The 16,349-nt window shown below is 35.9% G+C and overlaps 1 protein-coding gene across 2 annotated transcripts in view; it reads right to left on the bottom strand.

The window, feature by feature from the left end:
• USP7 (ubiquitin specific peptidase 7) overlaps positions 1 to 16,349 on the bottom strand; it is a 77,418-nt gene that overhangs the window by 16,653 nt on the left and 44,416 nt on the right. For both annotated transcript variants that reach the window (XM_075515650.1, XM_075515651.1), the window contains exons 7-19: positions 12,214 to 12,344; positions 9,260 to 9,314; positions 8,638 to 8,718; positions 8,460 to 8,550; positions 7,567 to 7,649; positions 6,476 to 6,585; positions 5,479 to 5,635; positions 4,230 to 4,374; positions 3,498 to 3,628; positions 2,272 to 2,406; positions 1,975 to 2,076; positions 1,185 to 1,290; positions 699 to 791 (exon numbers count right to left, since the gene is read on the bottom strand). In XM_075515650.1, coding sequence (XP_075371765.1) covers positions 699 to 791; positions 1,185 to 1,290; positions 1,975 to 2,076; positions 2,272 to 2,406; positions 3,498 to 3,628; positions 4,230 to 4,374; positions 5,479 to 5,635; positions 6,476 to 6,585; positions 7,567 to 7,649; positions 8,460 to 8,550; positions 8,638 to 8,718; positions 9,260 to 9,314; positions 12,214 to 12,344 — 1,420 coding nt within the window. The remainder of the gene's footprint in view (positions 1 to 698; positions 792 to 1,184; positions 1,291 to 1,974; positions 2,077 to 2,271; positions 2,407 to 3,497; positions 3,629 to 4,229; positions 4,375 to 5,478; positions 5,636 to 6,475; positions 6,586 to 7,566; positions 7,650 to 8,459; positions 8,551 to 8,637; positions 8,719 to 9,259; positions 9,315 to 12,213; positions 12,345 to 16,349) is intronic.

Here is a 16,349-nt window from a genome sequence, read left to right as displayed (position 1 = left end):
ACAACAACAAAAACATGCGCAACGCCATCCAAGATCAAAGAGATGAAATAACACTGTTCCTTCCCCAGAGAAAAATTTTAATCTCTTTAAAAAAAAAAAAAAGACAGCTAAAATACAAAATTAGAAAGCATGTACAAGTCAACAAAAATGAGACATTCAAAATGACAAATCGGAGTATTTTTACTCAGTGGATGTTCGCTGGATTCTTTAAATGGACCCATATGAAAACCAAGGCTCACACCCAATTCAGTCTGAGTTGCTGCTCTCAGGCTAGCATAGTGAAAAGTTGTACAAAAGTTATTTTAAAAGCCATTGCAGAAGTACATTCCACAAAAAAAAACCTTGAAATAGAAGGGAAAAAAAACTGCATGGGGAGCAATATCAAATCACAAAGCTTTACAGCAAGTCTGAAACAGCTGTTTATGTTCAGGAACAGTTGGTGAATACAGCAAACCTGTAACAAAAAAATTAACTGACAGCCAACGGTGTATTAAGGCAACACTCTCAGCCTTGCAGAAAGTTTCACTGACACAACATGGGGAAGAAAACCATGAGGTGTTGGGAGAAATCAAAATTTCTTTCTGTGGCCTACCCTTGATTTCAGTGATAAAACTAACATTAAAAGAAAAGAAAAAAATATATGCAATCTATTGTCTTTAAAAAATTTCAATTATAACAAACTGAATTTTAGAACTCACGTATTTTACAGGATATAGGTGTGTAGATATGTCCACAATAATTCAAACTCCGAGTCTTCGGATCATACATCTTCAGAAACAACATTACATCATCTACAAATTAAGAAACAAGATTTAATTTTAAGTAAGGCTTGGGGGGGGTGGGGGGGGTGATCACCTAGATATTTTTCTTTAGACAGTAACAAAGATGTGTCTGATTTATTAATTTGATTAATGCCCTTAAAATAATTCTTAAATACTGAATGTGTATAAATCAACTTTATGTATACATACACACACATTTATTCATTGATTCTAAAAACATGTGAAACGTCTTACACTTGAAGATAAGTGAGGGAAACACTGCATGAGAAAAACTAATTTCAGCATTGCAGTTTGATGGGTATATCAATGTCATCATTGAAAAGAGGAGGGCACAATGTTTTCTGAGATACATCCAAAATAAAAATATTTTGTATTTACTCAAGTTTTAACATATATGCTTACGATCTTTATCAAATTTGGGTAATGTTGCTCCAGTAGCAGCCATCTCTGGATCTACTGTTTCCAAAAATATTGTCCATGGATTTTCATTGTCACTGAGCTCAATCATCTATGTAGAAAGATGTGAAAGAAGAAAAAAAAGTCTCTGGAGAATATAATATAACCTGATATCTGCATTTTCATCAGATACAAGAACTTTATGACATTCTATGAGGAGAATTTTTTTTTTTTAGTTGTGTTAATGACAGGAAGTTTATGAAGTTTATTAAGAGAAACAATGACAGATATAAAAACACCAAAGAAAGTTTTAATGACGCACAAATGATAGGTTTTATTTAAAATGGACCTACTTTTTCTCATTTAAAAATATACCTACAGCTATCTTTATTATGGCAAGAAAATTACTTCACTTTAAAAGTGACAGGACAGTGAGACCAATCACTGTTTTTTGCTGTATTTAGACAGAATGTTTTACATTTTAAGCAACCCATTTCATTAAATCCAGAGTTTTCGCCCAAATAATGGAGGGCTCAAAAAGACATTTCTGTTTGAAATCTAACATAAAAATCATGATCATGCTTTTTTTCATGGAAGAAAAATCATGCACCACACTCCTCCCTCCTGTCCAAATCAATCCACTAAATCTCAAGCCTTCTCATGTATCAAACTTTACCAGATACAGGTTAAATTAAAACCCTGAAAAATCTGATGTCACAAACTTACAGATTCTTAAAGAGAACTAAAAGTCATGGGTGATGTACAGAAATAATGTCCTCTATCAATGAATATTTACCGTTTTATTGCCATCTGCTTCATTATCTAACATTGCAGGTCTTTTTGTTCCATTACTTCTAGCTTGCATTGGCCATAATCTGATTTGATCCTGGGGAAATCCCTAAAATAAATAAAAATTGTGACACCAAACAAACAAACAAAAGGCTAAAGATACCTTTATTAAACCCAAACAGATCATCTGTTTTAAAAGGCCTAAATTATGACTGCTGCCAATACCTGGAGAAGATAAAGACTATTTTATTACATTATGGTTCCTTCATAAATACATACAGATATTCAGCTACAGAAAACTTACCATCGTTTGAGAGAGATTTTGAACAAATTCTGTAAGCGTGGAGTTTTTTAATACTTTGAAAACAGTGTATTTCACTTTTTCTTCATCATACATATCATTGCCTTGGTGACCACAAAACTGATCCTCCGCCACTATCTGAAAAATTACATTTAAAGGTTACTATTCATATTAACTCAGCTGCACAATGTAATACCTTCTCATGATGTTTTACTATGCAGCGTCACTGGCTCTCTGGATAGTGGCACGCTGCTAACACTATTCGTGTTCTCATGAAGAAAATTTGCAAGTATACAGATTATAATGAAATTTAAAAATTGTGATTGATAGTCAAATCAGTGTAAGTAATTAAAATACACTAATTCTTACAAAACCCGAACAATTAAAAACCAGTTGCGCTTAGATCCCAATCTTGGAAACATGTGCTCTAACAACCTTGGCACTTAAAAAAAGGCTACATAATTATTTTACTGGTGTAATGCAAGGAGGCTGGCCTAAAACGTTTCCTCTGTCTCCCACAGCTCCCATGCATTCTTTGTTAATAGGAAGACAAACGGTGCAACTCTGCCAGTCTCTCCACTGAAAACAGCTCTCGTGTAAATGCAGTGCAAAGCAAGCTGAGCTTCACCGATATCTCTACTTATGAACACCAGAAAGAAGATGCAAGGAAACATGGAGGCAAATGGAAAATGGGTTCTATTTTCTTCTGCCAGATGGGCTCTGGAAAGAGCCATAAACAGGGTTCCTTAAGGCAATTCATAACAATCTAGTCCATCTGGCTTTTCCAAAAAGATAATTGCAAATATAAGCACTCTCTCCTTCTGCTTCTACTTGATGAGCTCAGTTTGGCAGTAGTCCAGGCTTGCAGCCTATGGCTAGATACATTCTAATTTTAGAAAATAATTCCTGAAGGAGATAAAAGCGCGGTGGCAGGGCAGCCATTTAAAATAACCTGGTCCTTTTCCTTTCACCTGAACTTACTATTTTTGCTTGCAAGCACATAACTTCTAGAGAAAACAGAAATGTCTATAACATACCGTACTGTTTGTTTCATTAGGATTCATTGCATGTGTAAATATACTTACAAGCACTAAAATCATAATTTCACTTCAAACGCTACATCCAAACACAAATTCAAAACACTGAAAATCAAGGTTTGTCTTGGGTGGCTCAACATTCTGAATTTTAATGGTAAGGTAGTTGCAACTTGGTCTGTTTCAAAAGCTGACCTGCACTTGCATATAGAGGTGTGCTTCCTGCCTCTCCTTCCTCTTCTGAGCTTCTATCCTTTTCTCTTCTTGTAGCCTTTCTACAAGTTGTTGAGGAATATCATGGTCCGTGACAGGCTGCAAAACTTCACCTACAAAGCAGATTTTGCGATGTCATTTCAAGATTTACATCAAACAGGGTTTTCTTCATATACATTCGACTTTCCTCTGATTTGAAGTCAAAACCAGCTTTTTTCATCTTTTAATTAAAAACATGGTTTGATATCATCATGTTTTGGCAAAAGAAGCATTTTCTATCCTGAGCCAAAATGCACTACTTCCATGAAATATGTATCAGACTTCTGAATTAAATATTCGTTTTCAGGATTAAAAAAATATTTATCATCACTCAATTTTTTTTTTGTACACATGTATCTACATATTTATAATCAATTGGAACTAGTTTCCATCACTGAAGTTAGTTCACCAATTTTTCCATCCTATAAAACAATCAAGGCTAAAGTACCCTGCAGATACAGTCTTGTCTTACTGTGCTAAGACAAGACGACACTAGATTAGCACATACTTTCCAAAAGTGAGAGAAAGGCTGGTTGATCCCAGAGAATCTATAAATTCCAACTATAACTAACAAAGCCCCTTTGCATGGGAAGACTGTCAACAATTCAGAAGTAAAATATAGCCGTAAATCCCTGTATGTAAATCTAATGTGGAACATATGCCGAGTATACATACTTAATTTTGATTCCCTGATGTAAACCAACATGTACGCATTTGTACAGTGCCGTACAGATAAGTCATCGTCATGACCTCCATAGTTGTGTTCAATCGCTTCTTCCTTTGTACATCTTGATACAACATCGTCATCAAATTTACACCACTAGAGAGAAAATTTTATACAAATATAATTTTACACACAAAAACATGTTCTTGAATGGTAAATTAATCCTATTTCTGGCATGTCTTTCAGCTCTTTAAAGTAACTAAAATTGCTCTTCAAGCAGCATGAGTTTAAACTAAAATCTAGTTCAGTATAATTTGTGCTACCTGCTACTTGCACTCAGCATAAGGAAGGCCATAAATACCAAACCTTTACTGAAATATTTGTACATTTTACACTGAATATCAAAAGACCAATAAAAGTTTCATTAAGACTGTTATTCAAATATCTAACATTTCTATATAAATTTCAGAAAATTGACCTTATTTGTTGTAAAATAAAATAAAAAGCAGTGATGCACAAGATAGCTAGTAATTATTTGTACATTTTGAAGTAATTCACAGCAAATTTTAAATTAAAACAATAAAGCCAATTGAGAATGAAAGACAAATAGCAACAAATTCACAGCAAAATCTGACTCGTACTTTTACTGTGAACAGTCACGTACACACAAAACCAGTCAACTCAAGAGAAGAGGCACCTGACCTATAAACGTCCAATCCAATCAAGTCACCTAAACCTGTAACAGCGGGACATGCAAAGATATTGAACTTCTGAGTCACAGAAACATTTGAAACATTCATATTTGCTTCAGCATAAAGTCAGCCTAAAAAAAAGCTAGATAAAATTTGTGCAGTAGAACTTCAACACACACACACACACAACTGAAGGGACTCCCTTAGTTAAAAGTCTTTTGCAAAAGCCAGTAGCAAAGATGAAGCTTCTCCTCTTAACAAGGCAAGTGATTCTTTAATGCCTCCAAAATGCAGGCTCCTCCCTAAAGAGCGAAAACTAGACACAAGGGCTGCTGGTTTTTCTTTTTATAAATACAAAGTAAGTTTCCCAAATACGTTAGAATAGGCGTCAAATGAAAAAGTATCAACCTAAGAACTACACGGGAAAGTCAAATTCCTGTGTGATGAAGTTAGTGTGCCAGCACACTCTTCTGTTAGGGAACAAAAATTCCAAATATTTGCTCATTATGAAAACTGCAAGTATATATTTGCAAAACACAAATATGTTTAGGTGCTTTTAAATACTCACTTTGCCATCCCCCTTTGGATTTAAGTAAACAACATAATGTCCGCCATGGTTATCTCCACTGTGTACTAGAACTGCATGAAGAATGTAATTGGCAGGATCTTTAGGATCTGTTTTTTGCAAAAATTCATCTAGTGGCAACTGTTCAGGAAACTCAAACCTAGTTTTGAAAGGAATTAAGACAGTTGTAGTTATAGTTAAGAAAGACACATGCTATTATGCAGGACATCAGTACTTACTCCTAAAGCAAGTTACAAAACCTGAACAAGTTGCTGTTACAATGCCAGGATATATTGCATACAGTGGCAGATTTTATACTGGTTTAATATGGAATAAAAATAATCTTCATAAGCATCTGAGAAAACATGCCCTCACTAACAAGGGTAAGAGCACTTCAGCACTTTACTGAAATAGTGCTGCTTTGGATTCACTGTGTCAAAGGAAAAGCTCAAAACCTGTTAATTTTCTAGTACACAAACACAGCTTTTCTACCACAGGTACCACCGGACTGGAACATTATTTTGAAATGTCTTTCAACTGCTGCTGTCTCACCTTCTTGGCAAGACTGAAATCACTGCAAAACAGATTTAGTTTACAACCAACGAAGTATCTCCTTGAGAAATTATCCAGCCTCTACTTACAGTGAGTGGGCATGGAAATAGATGGAGGGAAAGCAGAGGACTACTTATTCATCCTACTCACTCTTGTGGCAGCATATGGGAATGTACCAACTTTCCACACATGGCACAAAGAACGTTCCACAAAGTGTTAAAAGACACATTCACTTGTTTCATATCCAAAACGGCAGCTACAAATGACTCGTAGTATTCAATTTGTCATTCAGATCCTTAATGTTCAATCAGTGCACCTTTTGGGGACCTCTAACATATACCAGTGCACACACCTTCCTCTTGGAGTTGATTCAAAAATAGGATTTCGGCAAATTATTTTTGATAAAAATACATTAACAGGCCAAATCCTATAATGAAAAAAAACTTACCTATCATTTATCTTGATGTTTTGGTCAGTCTGAGGATCATACATAAATCTCATGAGCTGCAGGTGTAATACTGGTGGCAATGTTAGGAACTTCACACCTTTCTCTGCCTCCTAGACATTTTAAAGGAAATAGAGGGTTGAAATCGCAAGATTTGTAGCAACTCAAAATACTTGTTTGCTGCAGACACTCTTCCTATGGACTTTTATTTTATAGGCTTGACAACACAATGTGCACCAAAGAATGTTCAGAACTGGGGTGGAAGTTAACTGTCTTAATGCTGCACCAACCTTCCCATGAACTACTCCAATAACACTCACAAGAACTCAGTTCATTTAAATTTAGGCCATTCGTACAAGCACATGTGAACATCTCACTGCATTAAGACCAAGTTACCTGTATAAATAAAATTAAAAGAGAATACAGAGGAGAAAACTCATTTTTTATCAATTAAGAAGTTCATGCTCATTGTATTCTGCCAACAAATATTTGGCTACCATGCTGTACCTTCCTAAGAACAGCTAAAGAATATACAGAACATTACTCACAAAAACTGGTATATGGAAGCTGCAAAAATAAGCTTTAGTAAAACAAGGGTTTTTAAAAAGGACTTCAGCTTCCTGCAGTGGATGCAGTAATGCGCAGCCGAAAAGCTCAAAAGCATGTGCGCACACATAAATGTTTAAAATTCCACTGGTTCATTTGGCCTTCCTGTTGATGATATGAAAGTGACCTCTCTTTTAGAGTTATGCCACTTTTTTCTAGACACATAGAAAAACAGACTACTCTTAGACGAAGAACTTCTCAGCCTTGACATCAGTAGAGAAACTAACCATTCTAAGTCACTAAAACACTTACAGGTATAAAAGCAAAACTCGGTGCTGATAAACTGTTTTAAAATCCAAGCTCCATTTTAAGAAACTTAACAGCAATTAAGAGGAGCTATGTAAAAGCTTGTCTAAGGAGAAAAATCACCAAAATCAGTTGATACAACCTAGGTTTTGCAACATTTTTTGGCTACCATAGCTTTGTTAAGTTATTTTATCAGGGACAGAGAAATAAAATGTAAAACCAAACTAAAAAAAGAAAAATACCTGCAAGCCATGTTCTCCTGCATCGTATTTGTTATCACCATCCAACTGTTCCACTGCAACGTAGTCAATGAAGGACTCAAAAACTAAATGAAAAAAAGATTGGGGAATTGTAGGGAAGGAGGAAGAAAAATGTAAGTTTAGTCGAGCCTGGGGCTTAACAATGGATTAATAAAGTAACATACTACGACATGAGAGCTTGTGTTTGAATATTTCTGTCTTTATTTAAAAAAAAAAAAGCTTTATATTGCTTAAGAAATGCACCCAATTATAGGGGCATATATAAGAATATCAACAGATTTTAAAATCACATAGTTACAACTGTCTGCCAAATCTCCTGTTCTCACTTTGCAACTGTTGAGTATCAAGCTAGATGATTCTGTTTGCTGGACTCTTACATGTCCTTTTTCATCTCTTGTATGCCAAGTACTTGGTAAAGTGATGATAGGGGACCACTGTTATGCTGCTGCGGTTAGTTAATTCTTTTCATTTGCTTATTACTTTGGTCAGGTCTAAATAAGCATCTATTTCCTCCAAGTTCATCTTCATATATAAATTATAACCTACTGTGACAATACTACTGTTATCACCATGGCACAGTATGCACTTCAACACCAGGAAAACTCCTAAAATGCATAGAGATTTATGAAAAGATATCAGTGAGAGAATTAGGGAGGAAGGAGCAGGGAAGGGAAATAGGAGAAGGGAAAAAAATGTAAAAAACATTTTCTGCAGAAAATGTTTTAAATGAGGTGTCAAAGACTCTTTCCTCTGAAATTAAAGCAAGGATATTTCAAAGTGCTGAGCACCAACAAACCCATTTGAAATCAACAGGCACTAAAGATGTTCCACATGTTTAAGTATTTGATTGGTGCATATCACAGTGTATCACTTACTATTTTTCTTTCCCTTTATACTTAGCTGGATGTCATAATAATCTTCTATTCGTTCAGATCGATAGTCTACATGTTTGCATTGGATATAAGACTGTAAACAAAAAACAAAACACACAGAATTTCAATGTATACAAGTAACAGTTCATTTAAATTAAAAAAAAAAAAATTAAATACATACCACCATCTTCCCTCTGAACAATTTAGGAATAGTGCCTTCTACACACGTGCCTTTCATTTTATTTTCCACGTTATCAAGCAGCTGAAAGAAAAATTAGTTTTTACATAGGATAAACTTGCAGTTTTTGAATTTATTCATCACACACAGATGACTACTTCACTGATTAAACTCTAAGTCACTTGCATAAAATGGAAATGTTGGTCTATTTGTACTGGCATCTCCTTTCTAGTCTTTTAAATCTTCCTCTTCCCTCTAAAAACTGCACTGAGGACTACCCCAGCTACATTCCTTTGAGTTTGGAAAACCTCACAAATGTAACAATGCATATGCATCTTCAAAACTGCATTCTCTCCATGGCTATACAAGGACCACTGGCATACATTCCATTTATGTTCAGCCTTCTCTATCCTTTACGAATTCCTTACCCACAAAAGGCCATAATCAATCCATCCTTTAAAAAAAGAGAGACGTAAACCAAGGCAAAAACTCTATGTCTTAGAGATCTAATTTAAATCAACCAGTGCCACTATTACTAGGAGTATTACTAAATTATATTATATACACACGATATCAAGAGACAACATTATGCATCACAGATCAGTAAGAAACAGTAAAAACATACCACTCGACATAATTCCTGGACATCATGTTGCATGAAGCTGTCTAAAGTTTCCCACCTTTGCAAGGCAAATTAATACAAAATTACCATATTATGAAGAAAACATACAGCTCAAAAAACATTTTTGTGATTTCTTTTCCGATCAAGAATTTAATACATAACAAGACGTAAAGACGCCGAGATTTAGTACTGGCTGACGCACAGGTTTTTTTAGTTCTATAGCATTTACTTGGCAGTTGAGAACGGGCAGTGAACTTGTAGGACATTTTGGCAGCCGTTCTGCACCCACCTGCCTTCTCTCTGTGGATCTGGGGATGGGGACCGGGAACGGGAAAGCAGCCGGAGCCAGCCAAAGAGGCCAGGGCCAGGCTGTGGCTAGCAGAAGAATTCTTCCAGTCTACAACCTAGTCTCAGTTCACGTCAAAAAAAAACTCTTTAAGAAAAGGCCTGGGAGCAATTCAACGCTGTCAGAATAGTTTCCCTAGCATGCTTCTAGCTGCCCCTCTTCCGAGGGCCCTTCAGGTGCAGTCAAGTAGCGTTCAGGGATTATTTCGGCACATGAAAGGAAGTAAATGGATTTATAGGAAATACTGGCTCCTTTGTGCTCATCTGAACAGTTAATCCTGGATGCACAGTAACTCCAAGGATGCAAGGAGGTATCCGGCTTCCTGAACTGTGCACGTGCAAACACACTCATGTGAAAGGAGTGGCGAGAGCAAGTCTCTAAACACCTCACAGCCAAGGTGACACACTGCAACAAGGGTATTCAGCCCTACTGCCTTAAATTAAAAAGAAGCATAAAATGTTCTTAGTTTCAGATGAAATACTTTCTCCTATAAACTCTTCAACTTAAACTCAAGAACGCTCCTTAAATTTTAAGTCTCTGACAAGTCTTTTTGCAACAGGCGTCATTCCCACCCATATGAAATAAGCTACGTTTACTGTAGGGTTTAGCTTCAGCAGGAGGTTCAACCCCGGCCCTTGAAGCCACAAGCGCAGGGGCGATGGGGAGCAATACTAACTTTATCTTCCCCTCCCACTCTCTTCTCAGTGACTCACCACCACTGTCACATGGCAGCATACTACTGCCAAAAGCGTGCCAAACAACTGTGGGGGGTCCACACTTACACAAGCTGAATTAAGTGACCTGTTGGGTAATTAAGAATGGAAAATAACCTCCTGACTCCCTAGGCTTTAAACACTAGCCAGCTTAACGGACAAAATCAAAAGAAAAAGGTTACATCCTAATAAAAGGATAAAAAAGGGCTCCTTCAGACAATGGTGTCACTTTCTACTGAAAGCAGCCAAACTTCGAAACTCACAATACCCAGTAAAAAGTTACGCTTTTTAAATTCATAAAGGTAGGCCTCACAAGGTCAGAAACTCCTCTCTGATTTAATGGAGGGGAAAAGACCAGATCTTCAAACATGTTCAAAAATTCCTTCCCAAGAATGAAGGCAGGCATGAACACATTTTTAAAACCTTGCTCTCGGATACAAAATTAAGCATCTGCAACACCCTCAGGAAAGATCTCTTCATGCTACTAAAGATGACACAGTTGGGATCTTAACTCAAGATGAAATATTTACGATATCAGCAAGTCTTTCCAGTGTAACAGGACAGCAGCAGTGCTGATAAACGGAACATACAGTGTGCTAGCAGGAAGAGGATACAACCAGACAAACATACATCACTGACGTTACCCATCTCATTTTAAAATTCCCCCAAAAGGTGAAAAGGAAAGGTTACAAAGACACAAGGTTACAAAGAGTCTTATCAGGCCTGAGCACTACTACAAGCTTTTAGCAGAAGATGCGGGATCAGAGAGCTCACAAATGTGATGGACACTAGGATAGCTATGTGAAAAAGATGAGACAGACTGCTTTTAAATAAAAAATGTTTGTCAACATTACTACCAAAGCCTAGTCTACAAATTCAGTGGGACAAAGTAATGTGAAATACAATCTTTTAGAACAATTCTTGATAAAATCCTACTCCATGCTTACACGACATGCAAAGAGAAGGCCTGTAAAGGTTATGCTAATCTTAAGCTTCTGTCCCAACTTGTGCTCAACCAAAAAATCAAGCTAGTTAAAAAAAAAAAAAAAAAGAAACACCAAAAAACCCCAAAACAAAAAGAAACCCACAACATGCTCAATGCAGCTATATTGTATAATTCTGTGTCTAGATACTCCAGATTTAAAATTACACTCCGTAACAGCATCTCACAAGAATTAACACCAGACTGGAAAATATACCAGGCAGCGAACTGGATACTGGGTAAAAAGGAAAATAAAAAGCAGGCCTTTTTGTAGATGTTTTATGGAGGAAAAGAGGGTGCTAGAATGAGGAAAATGCAAATAATTACTTCGTGTGTGTGCTCGACACCTTTACTTCATGCAACAGATACTCCTCTTAAGCTTTAGATCATGAAACAGAATACAGCATTAAATGCTTCTAAATTGTGCATAGGCAAAAATATGTGCATCTTTGATATGTCACAAGCAAATGTTACAACAGTCATCAATGTACAACTAACAATATGGAAATGCAAATTACTGCTATTTCTCTGAATTTAAAAGAGATTTAGAATTTTAAAGAGACATTGACAATACAAGAACTGCAATGTTTCAACATATTTTCTCCTGAATTTTACTTAAGTAACATCAAACAATTTTCAGGTAACAGGTAAATTATAACCCTGCTACTAACAGTTGTGTTGGACTGTGTACCGCTCCCCTCCCCCCAAAAATCTGACTTTTGGATCAGCTGTCTTTAGTACTGACTATAAATAAAAGCCTATCCAAGTAAACTAAGAAAAGTTAGCAATTAACATGTTATATTAACACTTCTCTGCACCTCTCTAAAAATAGCCTGATTTAAATAAAACCTTTTTAAAGAAAAGCTTTATGAAGCCTCTAATAGCCCAATAAATAGTCCAAATTTCTGAAACTTACCCAAAAGATTTTGTTAACTTTTTAGTTCCAACTGGTTTGTCACTATGTTGCAGCTCATAGAACACTCTTTGCAATGCTAAAGGAACACTTTTGGATGAATCATCTCCTTCTGTGGGCATCATGTACACAGCCTGAAAAAGCATGTAGTTCAATTAGTATCTAAGGATAAGTTTATTGCTCCTATTGTTTAATACATTCTTTCCTCTTCAGTGACTTCCTTCATATAACTCCATTTAATCATCACTCCAAAAGAGTCTGAAAAAAATCTCATACTGTAGTGTAAAAACATTAATTGTCTGGAATCGCTCTCTTTAGAGCACAGTGGTTAGAAAGATGTGAACAACAGACTCCATTCATGGTTATTTTATCTAAATAGTTCCCTTATTCCACCCTAGAAAAGTAAATTCTCTAAAGCATTCAACACCTTCAAACAACTTCTCACACTTGGTATGTCTACGCAATCATCACAGTAGGACCAGATATACTGATCGATACTATAGGCTTTTGAAAATAACTTCCATTTTGTGCTGTAGCTTGGCTATCTGTGAATATTGTCACCTACGGGGCAGGGGGGAGGAAACCACAAAAAAACCCAACCACATGAAACCATAAAGGGCAACAAGTGAACAAAACCAGAAGTAGTCCACATGGAGGAGAAGGATGTCAGAGGAAGCTTTGAGATTCCCTGATACATTCATTCCTACTTAACGTCATTGCTGTCCAGCAAATAAACAGCTCAACAATTCAATTCACTGATTATACTGATCTGGGAAGGATTGAGAACAAAGAATTTACACAAATAGACCAAACAGGGATTAGGAGAGTTCAGTAGGCACTGAAACGAGATTTACTTTTAAAAAAGTGTACACCAATATATCTAGGGAAAAGTAACAGCAAAGAAAAGGTATTTATGGGCAGATGCTCATTTAGAAAGCATGAATGTAAAAAGAAAACCTAGACAACTCTGGAAGGAGATTAGGTAATAACACCTGAAAAAGTAAGACTCCAATATTGAAGTAGCATATGAGAAAATAACCTGTTAAGAACCAGAAAGATTGCCAGCTGAATTTTTGCCTGTGAAACAACAGGGAACGATACACTTCTGCGAGTGAAGCACTGAATTTGATCTCAGTAGCTCTCACTCGGTTTCTGCATCAGCCTAGATTTCAGAGGTGTCCAGCACCTCTAACTTATCGTGTACTTCAGTTCCCTATATACAGAGCAAGGTTAGTACTTCTACTACGTAGCTGAATTGTTGGGGAAACACATTCATCACTGTATGAATGCTCAATACAGAGGTGATGGGAACCTGATGAGATGCACGTTAGATACAGACAAGGTTGATACAAAAAGAACAGAAGGGAATGGCAAAAAAGAAAGGAAGAAAAAAAGGCAAAAAAACTTCTTAAGATGTTGGCAGGCTGGTTTCCTATTCCAATTTTGAACAGCCACAAAATGATTTTTCAAAAGTACAGAAACATAAACACTTAGAAGAATAATATAATAAGAAACTATCAGCAGAATAGCTACAGCAGTTAAGCTGAAATAAAAAGTTTTACAGAAATATTGAACAGTTTCATAAGAAAGCAAATCCCTTATATTCAGACAGAAAAACACTGGTTAATTATGAAACTGTAAAGCAATATGATAGTTCACATGATTTTATCTTTTAACTTTTAATTTCCAAAATTTAACAGTAAACACAGATTATATAAAGCAGAATCATGACTGAACACTAGTAGCCTCCGAATTTTATGATTCTACTTAGTTGTGAGCTACATCATTAATAGCAGTATTTATGCACATAAAAGGGAAAACATGAATAGAAATTAGCTGATATTTATCATCAACTTTTTGTTGAAGGACAGCCAGCAGAACGCTTACTATGTTAGCATAATTTTAAGAACAACAGCCCAGCCCCACCCTAATGGCAAAAAAAAATTCTTCCTTTGCTCTGCTTTATTCTCAAAATTTGCTTGAACTTCTTTTTCAAATTTCATAAATTGAAGAAAATAGCATCTTCAATTTTATCATCGGCAACAAGTTTTAACTGTTGAAACTCAATAATCCTTCATGCCATTATTTTTGCCAATCTGTTAGGCTAACTACCTGGCTAACCTGGAAAAATTAAGAGAACAAAAAATAGTATTTTCACATGCAGTTTCATCAGCAACTTTTTTAATGAGCTAATAAGCACTGCTTTCAGAGTTTAGAGCTTATAGAGATTTAGTCTGGAAGAGAGCTCTGTAGGTTTTGAACTCTGGACCTGCTCATAGAGGCGCACAGTTCAAAGTTGGGTCCAGTTGCTCAGGGTCATATATAGTTGAGTTCAGAGCATCTCCAGGAATGGAGAACCCACAAGCTCTCCCCATATCCCACTGTAAAGTTAGACCACCCTGATTGTGAAAATTTCTTTCCTAAGATCAGAATATACAGTTTCAAAACAATTCCAATAAGCTAATAAACAAAATTCCTTTCAATTGCTTCTCTTATTTTTAGTATCCAAATGCAGAGTTACAGTTAACCGTGCTGATCTGGGCAAACTCCAATTCAAATATGAATAACTAAAATTATACCTTTGATTTTACAAGCAAAAGTTATTTTTTGCTTTAAAATATGAACATCAAAATGAGTCAGCATCTCGCAGAGTCAACTTAACCTCTCCCTGCCCCTGGTTTATGAACCTTTTTATGAGCTGGTCTTCACTAGCTAAAGGTAGAAACAGAAAAAATATTTGAATGACCAAGTCCCAAGTCTTCCAAATCTTTATAATCAGTCCCTATTCATTGTTTTTACCATCTTGTAAAATTTTTTTTAAAAAAACAGAAATATAGTAAGTTACTTGCTATGTTTATACAAATAGAAATAAGATACAAAAAAATCAAGAAAAAAAAAGAAAAAATCATGAAAAAATCAAATATAGTCAATGCTGATACATTTTCATAAAACATTTTTGTATGGACTTACAAATAATAAATTTTAAGATGCTAAATATTCTTCATAAGAAACCAAGATAATACTACAGCAGGCTAGAAGTCAACCTAGTTATTTTTCTCTACAGCCACCTCCACTGAAAAGGTATAAATGGGAGTTCAGGATACCTTGATAATTAATAAGCAGATCCTTTGCATTTAGTTCCTATTTGGTTTCCTCATATACCATCTGGACAATTAACTCCTTTCTTATATCTCACAAGTAATATTAAAATAATCATTTACCATTTATTTATAATGACTTTCCAGCTGCCACTGAATAAAAACACATTTGAATTCTTCGGAAATTCTAAATGTGTTACTACAAACTAAACATTTAACACATAGCCTTTCTCCTTCTGTTTGTGTATGTATGATTGAAGGCCATTTCTCAAAGCTTAAGTGTTTCTCCAAGCTAAAACAAACCACTTTTCAAAGACAATCCTCTACACGCCTTTATTTTTATGCCTTACCCTCCCAAACTCTGAAACCTTGACCTCAAGATCAAGGAGCAAGGCATTTTGATCCATTTGAAAAAAGCAGAATCTCTAATTTAACACCTGAGAAGTTCCCTCAGGACATGAACACAAGAATGACAGGGACATGTATAGGCAATGGCTGTAAGAAACAGACACAAGAGATATGAGAAAAATTTAAGATATTTGCATGGTAAAAGAATGCTACAGATAAGCTTGAACACACTGCTTAAAGTCAAGACAATTACTTCAAGAAGGGAAGAAAATACTGTGTATGAAATTCCAAGGTAAGGTAAAATATATTAGATAAAATGAGGAGAGCCAGACCAGGGAGAAATGTACTGGACCAGTATGATTTTAGCATAGTTATATAAACATTCTGCAGTGTTCTCATGAACTGCAGGGAATTTTTCAAGAGAAGCAGCAAAGTTTTAAAATGGACTGGATGCAGCCGCAAGTACTGACTGGCTGGAGGCACTGATGACAGACACAGGAAGACTCATGTGATGTGGTCCAAGATCAAACCTGGACCTACCTGGGAAGTTACCACAACCCCTTGACTGGGTGGACTACATTTAAGCATGCATTTATCACAAACAGGCAAATAAGATACGCTCTGAAGAGAAAGTTCCTTTGCTTTATTCCCTACCGCTGAAGCCACCTGATTGCTAATAAAGGGAGGTCTCAT

This window comes from Mycteria americana, chromosome 12 (assembly GCF_035582795.1).
Source record: "Mycteria americana isolate JAX WOST 10 ecotype Jacksonville Zoo and Gardens chromosome 12, USCA_MyAme_1.0, whole genome shotgun sequence".
In the NCBI taxonomy this organism is placed as follows: Eukaryota; Metazoa; Chordata; class Aves; order Ciconiiformes; family Ciconiidae; genus Mycteria; species Mycteria americana.
The sequence above is the reverse complement of the archived record's forward strand: the minus strand, read 5'-3'. Positions and strand labels throughout refer to the sequence as shown.